General features: G+C 33.9%; 3 protein-coding genes across 3 annotated transcripts in view; 1 reads left to right on the forward strand and 2 right to left on the reverse strand.

Annotated features, from left to right (window-relative positions):
- Positions 1–4,283, reverse strand: part of LOC128176456 (uncharacterized) — a 51,295-nt gene extending 47,012 nt beyond the window's left edge. The window contains exons 1-5 of the mRNA XM_052842820.1: positions 4,113–4,283; positions 3,672–3,737; positions 3,515–3,563; positions 3,001–3,152; positions 2,678–2,795 (exon numbers count right to left, since the gene is read on the reverse strand). Coding sequence (XP_052698780.1) covers positions 2,678–2,795; positions 3,001–3,152; positions 3,515–3,563; positions 3,672–3,737; positions 4,113–4,265 — 538 coding nt within the window. The 5' untranslated portion in view covers positions 4,266–4,283. The remainder of the gene's footprint in view (positions 1–2,677; positions 2,796–3,000; positions 3,153–3,514; positions 3,564–3,671; positions 3,738–4,112) is intronic.
- A 4,033-nt stretch (positions 4,284–8,316) lies between these two features.
- On the forward strand, positions 8,317–11,744 carry LOC128176786 (alpha-soluble NSF attachment protein-like). The gene is made up of 9 exons (XM_052843322.1): positions 8,317–8,543; positions 8,667–8,749; positions 9,053–9,169; positions 9,395–9,441; positions 9,535–9,612; positions 9,711–9,766; positions 9,869–9,953; positions 10,142–10,315; positions 10,659–11,744. Exons 1-9 carry the CDS (start codon positions 8,452–8,454, stop codon positions 10,803–10,805), a joined length of 879 nt encoding a protein of 292 aa, XP_052699282.1. The 5' UTR covers positions 8,317–8,451; the 3' UTR covers positions 10,806–11,744.
- A 344-nt stretch (positions 11,745–12,088) lies between these two features.
- Positions 12,089–19,072, reverse strand: LOC128176785 (golgin subfamily A member 5-like). The gene is made up of 15 exons (XM_052843320.1): positions 18,934–19,072; positions 18,130–18,759; positions 17,649–17,891; positions 17,076–17,295; positions 16,685–16,808; positions 16,485–16,581; positions 16,271–16,377; positions 15,907–16,074; positions 15,532–15,660; positions 15,227–15,325; positions 14,957–15,106; positions 14,412–14,487; positions 14,095–14,191; positions 13,651–13,714; positions 12,089–13,549 (listed from the first exon to the last, which is right to left on the reverse strand). Exons 2-15 carry the CDS (start codon positions 18,749–18,751, stop codon positions 13,454–13,456), a joined length of 2,292 nt encoding a protein of 763 aa, XP_052699280.1. The 5' UTR covers positions 18,752–18,759; positions 18,934–19,072; the 3' UTR covers positions 12,089–13,453.
- Positions 19,073–19,091: the final 19 nt, after the last annotated feature.

A 19,091-nucleotide genomic window follows, 5' to 3' on the forward strand; every position in this document is an offset into this window, starting at 1 on the left:
CTGATTTGAGAAAATATGTCACGGTGTAGTGAGGCACCTTAAGGGCTTGAGTTCTCAAATTCAGATTGTTATAAAGTTCAATTTCATTAGTAAAATTTGTTCTAAACACAAAAAGTATTTGTGAAATAAATTATTATTAACATAACATTCGATATTTCTACACTATTATGGAATTAGGCTCAAACAAATATAGAGTTTTAGTCAAACAGAGGAAATTCGGACTAAAATTAGCAGATTTTATTTTCCGCTAAAACATTTTTGGCAGTACTCTAATATTAAAAGCTAAGATTTTATATTTTAGTCTATATAATTTTGCATATTTTCTATTGGTTTTAAGTCACTTATTCAGTAAAATAATCGTATGACACGAATTGCAAAAATATTGAAAAATGCCAAAAAACGATAAAAGACATCCTATCTCAAAATTTTGATCATTGACCTCATATAATTTTATGCCAACAGAATAAGGTCAATATAAGTAGTTTAATACTATAAATGGTTTTTTATTATCATCATTCGATTTTTTTGTAAAATTGGATCAAAAATGGATAGGAATTTGACAAGTGATAGAGGAAATTCGAACTGGAATATTTTTAAAAATTGCTGCTGAAATTTTAATGCTTAGTATTTATTCAGTGCCACTACCATTCACAAACTGTATTTCATTTTTTAAAGTGTTTAATTATTTGTAATATTTTCACAATTAGGAAAATCTTAATCGTAGTGTAAAGTCACGTTTTATGGGATTTTCCTTGATTTTTCAAAATATATTTAATGACCATGAACTCAAAAAGTACATGTAGGTCACTACTACTACTTGACTACACTACTACTTGACCTACTTTTTTGACAGAGAAAAATAACACTACAATCAAAGATCTATAACATACAATAGATGGCGTTTCATTAAATTATCATCAGTGGAATATTTTTTTAATTCTGAGTAAACGTCATCCTTAATGGTCGTGGCCAATTTTAGACTATACAGCAGGGGCGTAGCTTGAGATAATATTCTAGTGAGGCAAATTTATTGCGGCAGGGGGTCTGGGGGTGGGAGGTTCAGGGGGGCGAAGCCCCCTTACGAAAAATGAATTTGGGAGTTTTAGAATGTGAAAAAACTGTTCTGAACGAAGTTTTTTTTTTTTACATTTCAGACCAGCATCTATTCACAGTAATATCTTATACAAATTTTTGAATAATAAGAAATTCAAAAATTGATAACACGATTGTCGTGTACTCAATTTTTGAATTCTTTATAATTCAAAAATGTGTATACGTAAGTATTTAATAAAATAAAACCTCTAACATAATTTAGGTGAATGATCATTTTTATTTAAATTGTTGTTTTACTTCAAAATTTTAATGAGCCAATTTGGCGTTTTTTGGAGTTAGCAAATTTTGTGACAATTGTAACGTGTCGAGGGGTCCGTACCTAGTCAATTCTAGGGTCTGGGTGTTGAATATAAAAAAATATCAAACAATAATAATTTTCCTCTCTAAAATGATTAGTGATTACAATTGGCCTACAAATATTTACAAAATGGCCTTCCCTTACTTAGGGTAAAATCACAAATGAATCTGGTCGGCCGGTATTGAAACTTTATTAATACCACGAGGTAAACACTATTATATGCCTTATTCAGGCGGTAGTGAATACCCGCGGCACGCCCTAGCTGGATAACCTACTGAAGAGGCAAACCCTTAGTAGAGGCAGTCACTGTGTTAATGCCTTATGCAGGACAGACAGTGAACAACCTCTAACCAAAGGCGTACCCCTTCCCTAATACTACTAGTAGAGTATCAGCGACGACTAACTAGGCTAACCTCCAAGAGGACAGCCTCTATAATAACCAACTAGTGGTCAAACACGATTGGTCCTATAATAATCAATGTGGTAAGCCTCTCTCTCAAGGCAACCCACCTACCAAATCGTAATTTAGTCTCGCAATTCCTCTCCGTTGGAACTCTGCTAGGGAAGAGAACGCTGCGGCTGCGACGCGCTCGTTTATATACCCTCTGTGGGTCACGTGACAATCTCCGCTGGTTGCTAGGCGACAATACAAATACAGTCGTCATGTGCCGTACGCATGATTTATCATTACATAACATAAAATCGTTACACAATATTGTCAACTGAAACCATTCGGTGCCTGTGAACAAAAAGTAAGGCAAGGCCAACCAGACGGTCCTCGGTGATTGTTGACCTTCCCCAATGTTTCAAGCGTCTCATTGCGGATAAAGATCTCTCGCATAAGACTGAACCAACTGGCATGGGGAGTAAAATGGAAATTGGGATAAAAGTCAAGAGTCCGCCAAAATAATAGCGTTGCTGTAGAATAGAATTTCTACTATGTGGGAGGAAAAATCCCATTGATGGTCAAAAAAATTGTAGTGAGGCAGTTGCCTCATTGCCACAATGGAAGCTACGCCCCTGTACAGACCTTCTAAGAAGAAGAGCTTTGCACATGTGTATAAAGATATAGAAAAATGTACAAATTTTAAATCTAAAAAATATTTTTTTAAATTCTCCACGAGATAAAAATAATATTTCATGGCTTTAAAAATAATATTTTTAAGTTCAAGGTAGACCCGATGGCTAATTTGTTGACCACACAGTCTCCTTTGAAAATTCTGAATTCCATCAGATTCGAAATTAGTGACTAATAATGAAGCTGACCGTAGACCGAGTAAGGAGCGGAGAAGCCCTTCATTCCGTACTGGTTGACCGCCGTGATCCGGAAGAACACCGTATTGCAAGGGTTAGGATTGTGGTAAAGGTAGCTCGTGGTAGGTACCTAATACGTAATGAGAGAGTGGGTATAAAGACTTGTGTTTCTGTATTTACTCAAAATTAAGGTACATAGAATGTCAGAGGTTTTCTTGGTAGCTCTTTTTTGTTCAAAATTCTTGAAAATACATCGTGTTTCTTGGAATACTAGAGAAAGAATTAAGAATTGAATTATCTGCTCTGTTTTTCATGTACCCGATGCTCAAGTATACCTCAGTGATGGTTGTCCATGTTTGGTAGGTTCTGATCTGTAGCAGGTACCGGGTATAGTAGGGAGTGGGAGGGGATGACCACGTGAGCAGTATTTCAGTTCCGGTGACGTAACGGGCGCTCAGGCGTGGGATGTTGGCAGACCGGTTAACATCTGCGGGTTAGGATATGAGAATATTGGTTTTTTTTAATAAGTACCCGAGGTTATAAATCCATCAAATCAAATTAATCAAATGAATTTATTGACCAATTAAGGGCCCTCAAGGGGCAACAGGATGATTGACAATCATGTTAATAAACAAAATGCGCAATAAAATTAATGTACATGTATTTACAAGAGAGAAAGAGTTGTATGAGATAGACATAACCATTTGTATATATTTACGTGTACCTCTATCTATGTCCTTAATATATAGCCTATATTTCTTAAAACACTCATTTATACAAATGTCAAAATACATACAACAAATGAAAATACACGTGATATTGTACATTTGCAGAAGATGGCAAACTTACTGTGAGTTATAAGAATCAAAGAGTCGCAGGATCCGGCGCACCCATCTCTCTGTGTGGGGAAAATTTGTATTTTAATTCGGTTGGAAAAGCCTTTCAGTAAAAATGAACTGATCATTTATGGATAAAATACATGTAATCGCATTGACGTTCTACCCACCTGACAGCCATAGGAAAACATGGGGTTTGGTTGTGCGCAGGATGATGAGTACCGAGAATAAATGCTCTAAAAGGATGAGGAAAACATCATCAGCGTAAATTGTCTTAGTTGTAAATTGTCTTTCTTCATCACAACTCACACGGATGACAAAGGGACGATGAGTTTTGAAAAGAAAGCACATAGTATAGACATAAGAAAGTTCATCATCATCATCATCATCATCATCATAAACATCATCATCATCAACAACAACAAAAACATCAACAATAATAACAACAATAACAACACAGGTAACAAAAGGATCAACAAGATATCGGTCAAACACCGGTAACTTGCAACTCGTCATTTAACAATTCATTCATTAAATTCAAAATAAGATTTGATTTCAAATTAAAAAACTATTACTCTTTCACTTTTCTTTGAATTAGAAACTATACTTACCGGGCTGTCGGAGGAGAAAGTCATACATTGTGACGCACATAAGTACTGCGACGTCACCCTATCGTATGTAAAACTAACACCCCCTACCCCCACCCCTACCCCCACCGACACAAAAAACAGTACGAGTTTCCTCACATCTTCCCGCCTTCTCATATTTTGTTACACGGTAAATATTTACATCTATACGTCGTCCCCAGCTTGCAAGATGGGGACATGGTCGTTCTTAGTGGCCCTGAGAATGCGCCATGTGGACTGATAAGGAGATAGTGTTCAAGAGAGTCGAATTAACTTCTTGCGGAATGAAACTTCCTATACATGCCTGTTAAGAGATAGTACTATTTTGGGAGAGTACCAATCCTATTCAATAAATTTAGAATGTTTAATTCTAATTTGGGGGGATTTTTTTAATTTAGGGCTTTTGTTTTGGGGAGGGTGGGTTGTTGTTTTTTATTTTTTGGGGGGTGGGGGTGTTTATTTTATTGTTTGTTTGAGTGTTGTGTCGTTTGTTGTTGTTTTTAATATTTTTTCATTTTTTTTTAAATTTATTTATCTATTGGGGAAGGGGGGGGGGGGGGGGGGGTATGCACATGTTTGTGTAAAAAAAAAATGTAGAAGACTCTTAAACTTTATAGACTTAAACATTTTACCTAATTTTTTCTAATTTTTACCTAATTCTTTTTCATCGTGTTCTAAAAATATGTAAATATTACTTTAAAGGTGCAATAAAGAAAGAAGACGAGGGAATAAGGCATGTGAAATGTCTACACTAAAACGGATAGGAGACTGGACAGTAAAAATATCTACAAATCTTATTATTCCTTTAAAACAGTGTTCATAATAATGTATATATTTACCATAACATAGATTTGTAACTCATAACTGGAAAATATTGATTTGAACTGGTGTATGCAAACCATTCTCTCCAAAATACATGTATATAGTGCCATGGGGTGATGACTCACTATACATTAGAAATATCATTTTGGATATCAACAATTGAACGTTTTAGGAAAATAAAAGAATTCCGTAAATTTGTGCAAAGTCGAATATAGAATTGATTAAAGCATTTCATTGTGACTGAAATTGTATTGTTAAGAAATAGAATATAATTGAAGAAAAAAAATTGAAATCGTATTTTACGATTAAACCAAACTGAATGGTCATTTGCGCACCCTTATTCCCCTATCTTCTTTGCCTGAATTTATTATTTCAGTCGTCATTTATCTGATTGTATGTTTTAAGACAGATAACTTCAAACAAAAACAAAACGAACCATAATATAATGATGTAAACAAAAAAATCATGTCTAATAAATGCCAAAAAAAAAAAAAAAAAAAAACCAGAAAGAGAGAGTAGTTTTATGGAAATTCATCTATTTTGATTTTGTTTAAACTTTTCCATTGTTTATGCATACATTTTTACATCCAATATTTTCTCTCCCATTTTTTAAAAATATAAATCGATCGTTATTCATATGATTTTATTCACGTCCACTCAGTATTTTCCCAAAACTTTTTTCTTAAGCAAACCGATTGTGATTCATAACGCTAAAGATATTAACAGGGCTAAGTCTACACGACTAGTTCTAACCAGTTTATCGATCGATCGAAATCCTCAGTATAACCTGAAGAAAAAATAACGGACTGCGCGAAATGATCATGATGATGTCAGGTTCTAATTCCCATATAAGAAAAATTGGATATATCTTCTGTATAATGAACTGATGTACATTACCTTTACCTACTCTTTGTAATAAATTCAATAACTCACAAAAAGAGAGATGGAAGAATTGGCTGTTCCATCTGTGTAATGCGCTGATCGACAATAACAATAATTTACGTGTTTTTGCTCACTTTTTATGGATACTTAAAGAAAGGTTTAGAGATAGAATTTAAATACTTTGTTCAATCAGTAACTCAATTAATTTTTTTCTACAATTAAAGTAGATCCAGTGTTCTGTGATGTCACACTTTTTTGTAAAACTTTGAATTCTTTAAAAATTGTGCAAGATAGTTTTATTTATTTTATGTGAATATAATCACATGGATGTAATTAGAATTATTGGTAGGTTCAAGATATTTTCGCACTTAATTTTATACTAAATTTCCAAATTTTTATATATTTTATCTATGCAAAGGGGAAATAACTCTTTTTCTGACTTTTCTCTCAGTTGTATGACTAAATGCTATAGTTTTTCTTATTCCAACGATTAATTTTAAAATATTTTTGTGATTTTAGTTTTCTGATAAAGTTGACATTAAAATTAAACAAGAAAAACAAATTTCTGCCTACAAGATTTTACTTTTAACAAAAAAAAAATACATTTTTCTAATGCTAAAATATGCTTTAGTTTATGTTTATCTGGCATCTCAAAAAGTGTGATGACATGTATATTTTTTCTAACAATTGATGACATTTAAGTCTATTAAGTCGAAATCAGTTCGGTTTTTCAACTTTCCTCAGAGAATTTTACGAGTATGGAGCTACCTTAAATTCCATAATAATAGAAAAAAGATGAACGACACATAATCGAATGTGTTGTACGGTGATTTGTGTCAAGTAACTCATTTTCCCAAATGCATGGAGAATCGCATTTAATTATGACCTTCTCAATAAAAATACAATTACATCGTTATTATAAATTGGGGTACAACAATAGAGCTTTTTGTGTATTATGATTATATATTATTATATAGTATATTTACAACTTAATTAAACAACTGGAATCCTTTTGAAATAGATTAGATCAAGAAACTGTCAGTCTAACCAAAACTTCAGAATCAATCAGAATTCAGAATCAGAGAGCAATCAGAATTGCTTCCACAGGTACGTGTTTCTGTGATAAAGTTTACCCCAGGGGGTTATTGCTAACACAAGCGCAGGTGCTTGCTTCTCTTGTGATGAACTGAAAAAAAGACTTTTGATTTCGTATAGACCTGAGAAAATAAGCCCCCAAAGATTCTTGGTTTTATACGAAATTACTTATCTTTCTGGAATGATACCATGCAACAAAAATCCTCTTGAAAAAACTTCTCATGAAGACATTCTCATGACACATCATTAGATTTATGGACATTGCATTGTCTTGACTTTGTTTACAACTCAGGTTCTAATTAACGTAGTGTATACATGAATATGAAAGTTAAGTAGACTAAACAGGAAGACTCTTAATCTTTTTTGCTCAATTAACACAATTTCAAGTATTCTTAATATTCAATCAAACCAAATGAAATTCTTAAAACAGAGTTACAGCGCCCTTTTCCATTATTCCCTACAATATAGCGCTTTTGCAAACATCAGAAATTTTTAATATTATACATTATTTAGTTAAAATATTCTTGAAAAGAAACGAAAACCACGCAAGTACCAGGTTAAAAGAGTCTTAATTATCTTTCACGACATCATTTAAATCGTCGGGATTTGTTACGTATCATAATATAGAAAAATAGTTTGCAATAAAAAGTTGGATATTTTACTATTTTAACCCACTTTAAACCAAAGAAACCCTATTGAAATTTTGTTCTACATGTACACGTTTGCATTGAATTAAATCAATCATGTTTATAGCCACATATATTAAAAAGACATCCCTTAAAATGTTATATGCGTAGCGTAGTGGTAACGCGCAGGTCCTTTTGATTTTGCGGTCGATAAATGGATTCCATCAAATAGTTTTTTTTTTTTCACTTTAAGCATCAGAAGAATAACGATTTTGAATAACATGTACCTAATTTTCTTGCCCCCCCCCCCCCCCCCCCATTTCTCTTGTTCAAATATGAGTATGGGCACACTCAATAAAAACAGATCTTTTCAATAATACTTTTATTTATAATTATATTAATTCTATTTTGCTGGAAATTATTATGGCTCAGAATTGTCTTTATACACGAAGGTCTATATATACTGAGCATGTATTCATTTCTCGATGCACGTTTCAGGGACTCAATTTATTACAGACACCATAGATGGCATAATAAAATCAGTGCCTAACGTTATGTATCGCGACAGGTACCTCTATCTATGTTTAGTAACGGGTACATTCTGTTCAAACACGTGTGAAGGTGGGTAAATGGGAAACGGCGGTATATATGCCTGTACCTCTTTACTAATAGCAGGTACTTCTAATCCGGAAATTTTTTCGTCAGTTACCGTTACGTTTTAAAACTACTCTCGCCATCAGTGTTCTTTGTACGCATATCGATTGCATATATTTGAACATTTCCAGAAGATTTCTTCTGATTCAGATTATGATGATGATGTCGATAGTAAATAGTGGTGTGACACAAATGTAAAAATACACGCAATATTCACCGTTTGTGACATTTTTAACCACATTACAATGGCTGATAACGAAGCGAAGGGACGAGAGTTGATGCTTGAGGCGGAAAAGAAACTGAACTCTTCCAAAGGATTTTTTGGTTCACTGTTTGGGTAAAAATCTACAACACACCTACTCTGTCATAATCATATGGACTTCGTCCAAAACGTTTGTTTTATCGGTAACAATTAGTAATACTGTTACGAGTGTAAAAACTTCTGTTTTGTGTTTTATAGGGGGAGTTCTACCAAGGTAGAAGATGCCGCCGATATATTTGTTAGGGCAGCCAACATGTTTAAGATGGCTAAAAAGTGGGCAGGTGAGTCTTGTTGATTTATGAAGGATGTAAAAGTATATAACTTTCCAAACATTCTACGTCAGAAAGAAATCAATAAAAGCGGGAGTCATTTTTGAAAAATTATGTTTTCATGTCAATGTAATGAAGTAAAAGCTTTTCTGATTTGCTGTCCTGGTTTTTTTTTTGTTTTTTCTGTACAAGATTTTGACAGAACGACAAATAAGAATTTACAACCACATAATGTAGCCATATATGTTAAATTAAAGCGATGTGAAGATACAGAAGCATTGAATCAAAAACAAATATATGTTTGATTTCATGTAGCTGCTGGTGAAGCATTTTGTCGGGCTGCTGCTCTTCAGGTTCAGTTGGGAAGCAAACACCAGGCAGCTACAGAGTATGTCAATGCAGGAACCTGCTATAAAAAGGCTGATCCTAATGGTGGGTACTGGGTAGTACAGGATGTTTACAACCAATGGGAACTGAAATAAACAATAATTTTTATCTTATGACATTCATTGTCATTTGCGTGATCAAATGAAAGAAAAAATTAATCTAATCGTAACGTTACATTCTTTACTTAGAATTACGAACTGTTGATTGACATTCCTGACTTACTTAAAGTTATATTGATAAAAATTTCAAGCTTTTTCTTCTCATCAACAGAGGCCATCAACTGTTTATTGAAAGCTGTTGAAATCTATACTGATATGGTATGTTACTAAAGAAAACAAGCATTTACAAAAAAAATCATGCGTGTACAAAACCATGTGCATTTGTAATCATTATAACATGATTTTAAATAGGGAAGGTTTACAATAGCAGCCAAGCATCATGTGTCCATAGCTGAAATCTATGAAACTGACATGGTGGACATAGAAAAGGTATAATTTGTTCATATTTACATGCAATTTTTAAAAGATAAATATACTTTGAAATTAGTGTTTTTTATTTTTAACCTATTTCCCTTTCTTTTCTTTAGGCTATCACCAGCTATGAGCACGCTGCTGATTATTACAAAGGAGAAGAGTCTAACAGGTGAGGAAGAAAAGTTTGTCATGCAAAGATTATACTCCTCATACAACAGGAAAAAAATAAATTGTCACAAATATCAAATCTTATGTATCTTATATTTGACAGCTCGGCCAACAAATGCCTGGTTAAAGTTGCTCAGTATGCTGCACAACTTGAGCAATACGAGAAAGCAATTTCTATTTATGAAGAGGTGAGATTCTATTTAAGTTTCCTTTGGGAAATGTTCAATAGATAATCTTACCATTTAATAACATTTTTGTACATGTAATACTTGCATGTAGTTATGGTTTTAAATGACTTGCTTCTATAAAAATTGCCTTATTTGATAAGGAGTAAGGAACTAAGGATGTATTTTAATGATGGCATTGTCGTTTATAGGTTGGGATGTCATGCATGGATAACCAGCTGCTTAAGTATAGTGCAAAGGATTACTTTTTCAAAGCAGCCCTCTGTCAGTTGTGTGTAGATACACTGAATGCAGAACAGGCCATTCAGAAGTATGAAGAAATGTTCCCACAGTTTGGAGATGCCAGAGAGAGCAAACTTCTCAAGGTAAACAATATTTGTCTAATAAAGCTTTAATTCTGTGTACAGTTAGTACAGTACTGTAGTTTGTTTAGAAGGACTGTAGTTTATCATGCAATAAAAATGAGTAGGAAGTAGGAGATGAAAAACATGATAAACGTTTACAAGGAAATTGATAGAGGATGCATTAGAAGTATTGAATTGATCAAAGGAAAAAAAAGGAAATAAATTTGCCATTAAATTCATCACATTTATATACTCTCTCTCTCTCTCTCTCTCTCTCTCTCTCTTTCATATTTCTTACATGCACCTGCACATTAACTTGGGGTAAAAAAACTATGATAAATAATTTTGAGATTTTTACCTTTAGAGTCTTATCAGTGCAATAAATGAGGAGGATATCGACAAATTCACTGACACGGTCAAGGATTACGACAGTATATCTCGTCTGGATCAATGGACAACGACGATGCTGCTGAGAGTGAAGAAGAACATCAGTGGGGAGGATCTCAGATGATTTCTCTCCTCACACAGACCCTCCCCCAGGGAACTTTTGACTCAATTTCTTGTTTTATGAATGTGACGTTTTTGATATTAGAACTGTCAAGGATTTTTTTTTAACATCACACAGAGCTTATTTAATGTCAATATATGTTAGCAATCTTTTTTTTAAAATTCAGTTTTCAGGTTGTTAATTATCAGGTATTTAGATTAATGCATAAAATCCACTGTTACAAAGATATGCAACATTCCCTGTACCTCTACAACTCAGTAAATTATGCTAGTTTGACAGAAAGGTGTGTGTATTATGGCAAATTTATTAACAGAAAATGGAGGATTTGACGTAAAAAAAAAAAAAATGCAGTGTGTGAAATTGCACTAGTGAACAATTGGATATTTACAGTGTAAATATTTCCAACATGATTTTCAGCTGTTATAGTAACTGTTAGTGTTCTCTTTGAATAACAATAAGTTATTGTGCTTCAGTGATAGTAGTTTAACATGTAACTGGTGATTTTGATTTAAACGTTTACCTGTGTTCACCCATTAAATACTATCATGTAAAAAATTGTCAATTACTTTAATATCTTCGAAATGATAACTAAATGTATGTGATCAGTGTGTCTTTAGCAGCTACATTTTATGACAAAAAGACATTATAAGCAAGAACTACTCTCTGTGAAAAATATATCATAGTCAACCTTCTACTTCATCTGAATGTGAAATGTACCAAATTTCTGTCACATAAAGTAGTTACATGTAAATTGTCAAACAATTATTGATAAGAAATAGCAGTTGTAAAAATAATCTTTAAAGGCTACACTCATGGTAATATAAACTACTTGTATACTAAGTTGTTGTTAAATACATGTATATATGTTATATATATGGCAAGATTCTTCTTGAATTTGTTTGCATTAGATATGTAAGCTGAATAAACTTTGAAAATCAATAATGTTTACCCACTGTATCTCACTCTAATTGAAAGCTAAACCTATAGAAATCTAGTTTTCAACCCAGATTAAAAAAAGAACCAGAGGTGATAAAACCAGCCCCTCCCCCTACCTTCTGTAATATGGACAGGGGAATGGATAGCCAGTGTGATCTTTTGATCTCATCTATGCTTGTTTGGCTTCAGACAATAATGTACAAGTAGGACAGAAGGGAAAATTCTTTTATCTTGTAAACAAAATGAATTGATAAAACTTTCTAGATACATGTATACTTAGTGGATTTATTAGGGTTCTACCACTAATACATGTATAATGCACACTTTGGTAATTAAAAAAGAAAACAACATTAACTGGTCATATACTTTAATAATAAAATACCACATAAATAACAAATTCCTCTGTCAACAAAATGCACCTTATTCCTTGTACAGACACTGCACAACACAATTCTTCAAATGGTTTACGATTACATTACATGTATTATCAATGTGTCTTTATCTTGATAAGTTCAGATCTTGATGCATTATTTTTTAGAGATTTTCTATGTACAAATAAATTACGGTATGTATGTATGTAAGTAAACTTTTCCTTAAGAAATGGTTTTAAAATGCAGCTTTATTATTTTACACACTTTAATGAAATTGTTACATGTACCAGGTTCTGGTAAATGCAATAACTTCTAATTTTAACATTAAGCACAAAACATATAAACCATTTCCCATCAATATTGAAAAAAAAAAATGGATGTGGATCCTGTTATGGGCATAGACACTGTCTACACAATGCACAGCGCTCGGTTCCAGCCAATCAAATTGCTAAAATCATATTTGATTACCGGTAAGATTAGAAAAAAAAAATTTGAGGAAATGTTCTCCATTTAAAGTAATATTCTGAACACAACAACATGAAAAGTTTGCAAAACAAAATGCAACTACTGATGATCTTAAAATGGTGACTTCTTCAAAAGAATCTTGTACAATAACAGTGTTGTGTACCTTATTAAATCAATGGCCCTCACATGTACTCGTTATACTTACTATTATAACTTTATGTAAATATTACAAATAAACAGTGTAAAATATAATTTTATGTACATGTATGCAGGCATGTACATTTACATGATTATATTAACCACAAAGTGACCATCAAATAAAGAAATATGGTAATTGTGATGTTATGCATGAAAACTTATGACCCTGTCTGAAATGATTTTCACTATGAAGAATAACAACCAAGATACAGACAGAATATTGTATACAAGTAATTGTTTGTTTATGTGGATGTCGATACTTGGATTGTATTAGCATGTACAGCAATAATTAACTTGAGAGGAAATTTCAAGGAATGGCTGGGGAAGGGCAATGATAGTATGAAGGAAACTTTGTTAACAGTTGTAAATAATAACTGCATCTGATTGAGGTGACAGTGGAAAAATTGTCAAGGTTTAAAGTGAATATTATATAGATTCTCTCTCTCTCTCTCTCTCTCTCTCTCTCTCTCTCTCTCTCTCATCATAACATTGAAAACTTTTTTAAAAATTGTACCATTTCATCAAAGCTGAACCACGTATACATATAACATTATACAAGAAACAGTCTGTCGACAAAACACACAGTTTTAAAAGTATCTGATTACAGGGTCTGCTAGCATTTGAAAGCATGAAGTAGCAATATCACAGCTGATACAATGAACCATTGCTAGTTGTCTCTGGTTATTTGGGGGGCAGGGGCTGGACGTGGTTTTCGGACCCATGCATTTCTGGTTGATATGTCAGTAAAACTACCATCACCCACAGGTGAAGCAATACCTGGAGAAAAATGAAATTAAGGAAATGAGACAAAATTTTTCATGATCATGAATAATTTGTTGGTTAAAGAAAATACTTGTTCAATAGGATGGGAATATTACCATGTACATGAGGATAAACACTCTAGCAATAGGATATCTTCTTAGAAATACTCCAAGTCTTATGCTGTAGAATAAGAAGATAAATAAGAAATTAAAATTTCATTTCAAGTACAATAAAGCAACTGCAAGAATATTTTGATGTACTCCAAAATTGATAAATTAAAATACTGTATACAGGTAATATTCGCTCCCGTTTTATTTTTGCCCCTTTCGCCCTTGTTGTCAGCAGGCGAATTTAATAAGACTGGGTGAATTCAAATGTCTTATAAGATAAGAGAGATTATCTCTCTTTAAACACAACTGTGTATGGGCGAATTCAAGATAGGTGAAACTGTTTGCAAGTGCAGAAGGGCGAAAATTACATGGGGTGAAAATAAACCTGTACACAGTAGTTTAAAAATGTTTAACAGAAAATCATTATTCATTACCTAACCTAATTCTTACCTGAATTTGTCTATGACATTGGCAGCCCTCTTCATTTTCTTGGTGACCTCATGATCTGTTGGTGTCTCCCTCATAAAGCCAGGGTACCTCTGTCGCACTGTAATGGTCAGAAGAATATTCACATTCAAGTATATCAAATGTTAATTATTGTACATTGTATCTACAAGGAACAGGAGTCGGTTAAACCTTGTCTACTGATACAACTAAGTCCTCTACATTGAAATTGTGTACATCATACTATGATATAGCTCAGTCAAGGTCTTTCACATTCACATTATATCGTACATTCATAAAATTTGAAACAACCAGACACTGACCTTCTTCCTCATCGTGTACATTGACCACTGTGGTATTTGTGCGCAGTGAGGACGACTGAATATCTTTATACTGTTGCTGTAAAATAAATCGTTATATGTATTGTTTCTTGCATCTAAAGGTACAGAGTCTATGTTATTACAGGGCATGGTTCAGTGCAAAAAATGAAGCTTGTCTCATGCTAAGACTTCAGACTAATGCTGCTGAGATTCAACAGCTAAAAACTTTAATGTTTGATGCTTAGGGCTTGAGAATGGAACAGCATTATATTGTTTACAAATAAAATAGAATCTATCACTGCTAAAACAAAGGAGCACAGCTGACAACTGCACTACTACCTAAAAAGCAGTATTGCTATTCACTTGATACTTTTATAAAATGATTTGATTTTTCATTTTCTAATATTAATGTCCTTATTAAAAATAGTTTTTTTTACATGCACTTTGTTCTAATACTAGTATACATTGAATACATATACATCAACATGTAGTACATATATTTGTACATGTAGAAACAATCAGTTCCAATTCACAGTTAAGTCTCTCACCTCTAGTCTCTCTAGCTGTAGGGCCAGTGAGTTCTTCTGAGTGCTCAAAGTTTCCAGAGTTGTTTGTTTCTGGATGAGACTCTCCGTCAGAGTTTTAACTCGAGCCTCCAACTCACCCTCCGTGGATGAACTCATTGACTTGGTCATGATCTGATCACAGAAAACAAATGCATTTAGAATTTTTCATTCTCAAAGCATAATAATGTCAAAATCTAACGAGATGCAAATTGTTGTGTATCAAATATAAACAATAGCTTTAGAAATCTGTACCTGGTTTCTAAGTTTCTCAATCTCAGCTTCCCTGTCCTTGATACAAGTCTGATAGGACATCTTAGTTTTCCTCAGCTCCTCTAGGTTGTATTGAAGTTCCTATTAAGAAAGGTAAGACATAAATGGTCAATTCAAAGAATAGCATATCTGTTTAATAAAATAAATGTCTTTTCATAAAATCATAAGAAAGAAAAAAACAAGTCTGAATACATCAAGTTTCAATAATATTTTATCAGCATTTAATGGTTAGTTATATTTTCAATTTTAATCTAAATCCCCATGACTAATACAAGTAGTACATGTACCTGTTTTTGTTTCAACAGTTCCTGTTCTGCGTCTTCCCTTCTCTGTTTTTCACTGCGGACGTTTTCCTCCAAGGAGCGGATCTGTTCATTGGATGTATCACTCTCCTGTTGGAGATGGGTCTCCATATCCTAATGAGAATTAAAAATGCCTTTTTCCCTCATTCTCTTGAAGACACAAGCTGCTTTTTAACTTTGTGAAAACCTTTACATTTAAGGTGGTACCTTCACTTTGTTATACATGCATAAATATGCAATACAGCAGAAAGTTGATTTCTTTAAAAGCTACTAGTTCTAGATTTACTGCATGTCATCAACAAATATACTGATACTGTATATGATTTTTACTTTCATAATTAGAACCATTAAATGCTTTACCAACAGTTCCATTCTCATGTTCTCAATAGTCATCTTGTACTGCTGTAGCTCCTCCCGGAACATGTCTCGCTCCTGTTTCACGGAGTCATACTCCAGATTGGACACGCCCACTGACTCCCCGGAGGCTCCAGACCCCTCCCTTAGACTGGCTATCAACCGCTCTTTTGACTGTTTACAAAATGTAACATATGTTCAGAAGCTATTTTAAGGAAATCTTCAAAGTTTGAATATTTCCAAATCATCTTAAAAATTAATCATATAAAATGATTAATAACACTGATAAAATGATTACTTTTTATTGGTGCAATTAGTAACAAAGTAAAAACTTAAACTACCCTATAATAAATGAATGTAGGAGAATTACCTGTAAAATTCTTGCTGCTTTCTCTTTATAGTCTACCAACTCCTGTTTGGCACTTTCTGCATTTTGTTTAGCTGCTTTGAGCTGATTGGTTAAATCATTCGCTTTACCTGTACAAAGAACAAATTAATATTCGACAAAATTATAAAAAGTATATGGACTACTTTAAACATAAAAAGGATGCACAAAACAATATTCCTTAGAAATTAAGACTCACTTTTTTCTTCATTGACCCTTCTTTCAGCGGCAGTCAAAGCATCAGCTAAACTTCTCTGTTCCTCTTCCAAACGACTCTGTCGAACTGTGGCTTCTTGCTACAAAGTGGGATAACAACAATATAATACCCTTCTTCAACTAATTTATCATTTCATAGGAAAGCTCAATATTTTATAACGACTGGATCATTCAGGTACATACTTGCACTTGTTTGAGAGAATCCTGCTCTCTGCGTAGAGTTGCCTCCACCTCTGACAGTTTGGCTTGCAAGGAATCCAAAGCTTGACCATGTACCCCACTCGAATCACTGTGGTCCCTCAGTATTCTAATAACCAAGTTCGAAGGTCATATGGTCAAAGCAAAGAAATTCTTTAAGCATGCTTATCAAAATCATTTTGCAAGTATTCAAAAGTGTTGTGACAATTTTTTCTCTCCACAAAATTGTGTATGGCACATACAAGTACATGTATAATAAATCTACAAACTCTGAAAGTATTCTTCATTATTTTGAGTACATGCAAAAGTTTTTGAATGCTTTATAAATTGCTCCCAGCCTAGTTCTGTATATAAATAAACTTAATTCCTTACTGACCTGCTTCTCTCACCCTCCAGACCAGCAATGCTCTTCTGTTTGGATTCGATCTGTTTGTCTGCCTCCTCCAGACGTATCCGGAGCACTCCAAGCTGGGAGTCCTTGGCTTGGAGAGCCTCCATCAGGTCGGACTCGCGTGACTGTAACTCCCTCACCATCTGGTCTGACTGGGACTGAGTCCTCTGATTACCCTCCAGCTTTTTCCTCATCAGTTCCACCTCTGATTTCAAATAAAATCATTTAGATACAATATATGTACATGAAAATTTTAAGCAAAAAATCATGAGTGATGCAATTTGTTCCAATTTTTTTTCTAAGTCAACCATTTTTTGTAAAATTCCGGGTACAGTTGTTATTTTCATTTTTTGAAAATATAATAAGCAACACATTACAATTATCTATGCAAAAATATATACTGTTATTTGAAAAGATATCCAAAATACTTTGGGGTTTAATTAAAACCAATGGTATGCAATAGCAATAGATCATACTCAATAAAGGATAGATAATTTGATGCATGACTTTGCAATGAACAATAGTGCACTTTTTGAAATCTTAGATTAATCCATTTACCATTTTGTGCGTCTTTGGACCTCTGAAGAACAGTTGCCATTTCCTGGTTGAGGGATGCGACTTCATTTTTCAGGAGTTTATTTTCGAGCTCTAGTGATGATACTTTCTGTTGTAGCTCACTGTGAGGCTCTGTCTCCTGGTTACTGTGTACACTGTTACTGGGACTCTGTTCCAGCATGGCATCCTCAAGGGCTGCCACATCAGTGGTGCCATCCAGCTCTGTGGGGCTCACATCTCCGTGATCTGAAAATAATGACACAATTTATAACTATTGTGCTCCTGTATATTTTGCATAGAATCAAAATCCACCTCTATTTGGCTTACATTTTTGTGATCTAAAAAATTTCACCTAATAAAATAATGTATTTTAGCACAGAATTAAAACATCTTTACAAACTGCATTTCAATATTCCCTAATGATGGTTACAGTACATGTTTTATATGCTTAGCTAATTATGAGTACCTTAAATGTAGAGTTTACCTGAGCCTGATGGAAGAGATTCAATGTGAACTATGGATGATCCACTGGTTGAGACAGGTGTATCAATTTCCTGTATGACCTTTCCTCCCTTGTTTGACACAATGGAGGAAGTACTGGATTGTCTGGAATGTCTTGCACTGCTGGCAGGGGTAGCTTTCTTTTTGGTCTCTGGTGGTTCTGTCTTTTTCACTTCTACTGGTTCTGGACTGTTTAAAAAGTCAAATAAGGCAGCATCAGTGTCTATTTTTTTCTTTGCGGGGACATCTTGACTAGCAGTTGTTTCAGGGGTGGTTTGCTTTACTGGAGCTTCAGTCAGTTTGGGTTTTGCGGTCCTAGTGGGTCCAGAAGTTTGTAGTTTGGTAGGTTTTACTGGTGTACTGACGCCATAAGAAGAGAAATCACCACTGGGCCTTGACGACTTTGCAGGCACACTCTGTGAACCTGTCTGGGCTAACTGTCGAGTTGATTGGGAGGATGGAGGAGAGTGAATATCTGATGAGATGGGAAGTGATGCGTTAAGACGAGCCTCCTCTTCAGCCTTGTGGAGAGCCTGGGCTGCCGACTGGTCTAATTTGTTTAGGAAATCTTCAGCTTTCCCAGTCAATCCTGACAACCATGACATCTTGCATTCTGAAGGAAAACCATTACTAGTTACTTAATGTATAAAAATAATTCTGAAAAAAAATAAATTCAATTGGCATTGCTGCAAAAGTTATTCCTCTGATATACTGTTCAGGGATAACCAGATAACCTGTTCAAGGATATACATGTATGTACAAACTGACAATTGCAATTGATACTTACATAAAATGGAGTTCTGACAATTTCAGAAATTTTGGGAACCCCTTCTTTGAAGTCGTAAAAAAACAAAACTTTGTATTTTATAACCTTTATATCGCTTTTATTTCTGCTCGTGTAATGAAACGTTCGAATGATTCGGAAAAATGACTACGTGTGTCATA

This window comes from Crassostrea angulata, chromosome 3, assembly GCF_025612915.1.
Source record: "Crassostrea angulata isolate pt1a10 chromosome 3, ASM2561291v2, whole genome shotgun sequence".
NCBI lineage: Eukaryota > Metazoa > Mollusca > Bivalvia > Ostreida > Ostreidae > Magallana > Magallana angulata.

Bases quoted from the DNA above. Each gene is read 5' to 3' on its own strand.
- LOC128176786 (XM_052843322.1), top strand. From the start codon at position 8,452: ATGGCTGATAACGAAGCGAAGGGACGAGAGTTGATGCTTGAGGCGGAA. The intron at 9,613-9,710 runs GTATAATTTGTT...TCTTTTCTTTAG, and splicing joins ACATGGTGGACATAGAAAAG to GCTATCACCAGCTATGAGCA. The intron at 9,954-10,141 runs GTGAGATTCTAT...TGTCGTTTATAG, and splicing joins CAATTTCTATTTATGAAGAG to GTTGGGATGTCATGCATGGA.
- LOC128176785 (XM_052843320.1), bottom strand. From the start codon at position 18,751: ATGTCATGGTTGTCAGGATTGACTGGGAAAGCTGAAGATTTCCTAAAC. The intron at 17,296-17,648 runs GTAAATGGATTA...ATTTGAAATCAG, and splicing joins GTCCAAAGACGCACAAAATG to AGGTGGAACTGATGAGGAAA. The intron at 13,715-14,094 runs GTAAGAATTAGG...CTTATTCTACAG, and splicing joins AATGTCATAGACAAATTCAG to CATAAGACTTGGAGTATTTC.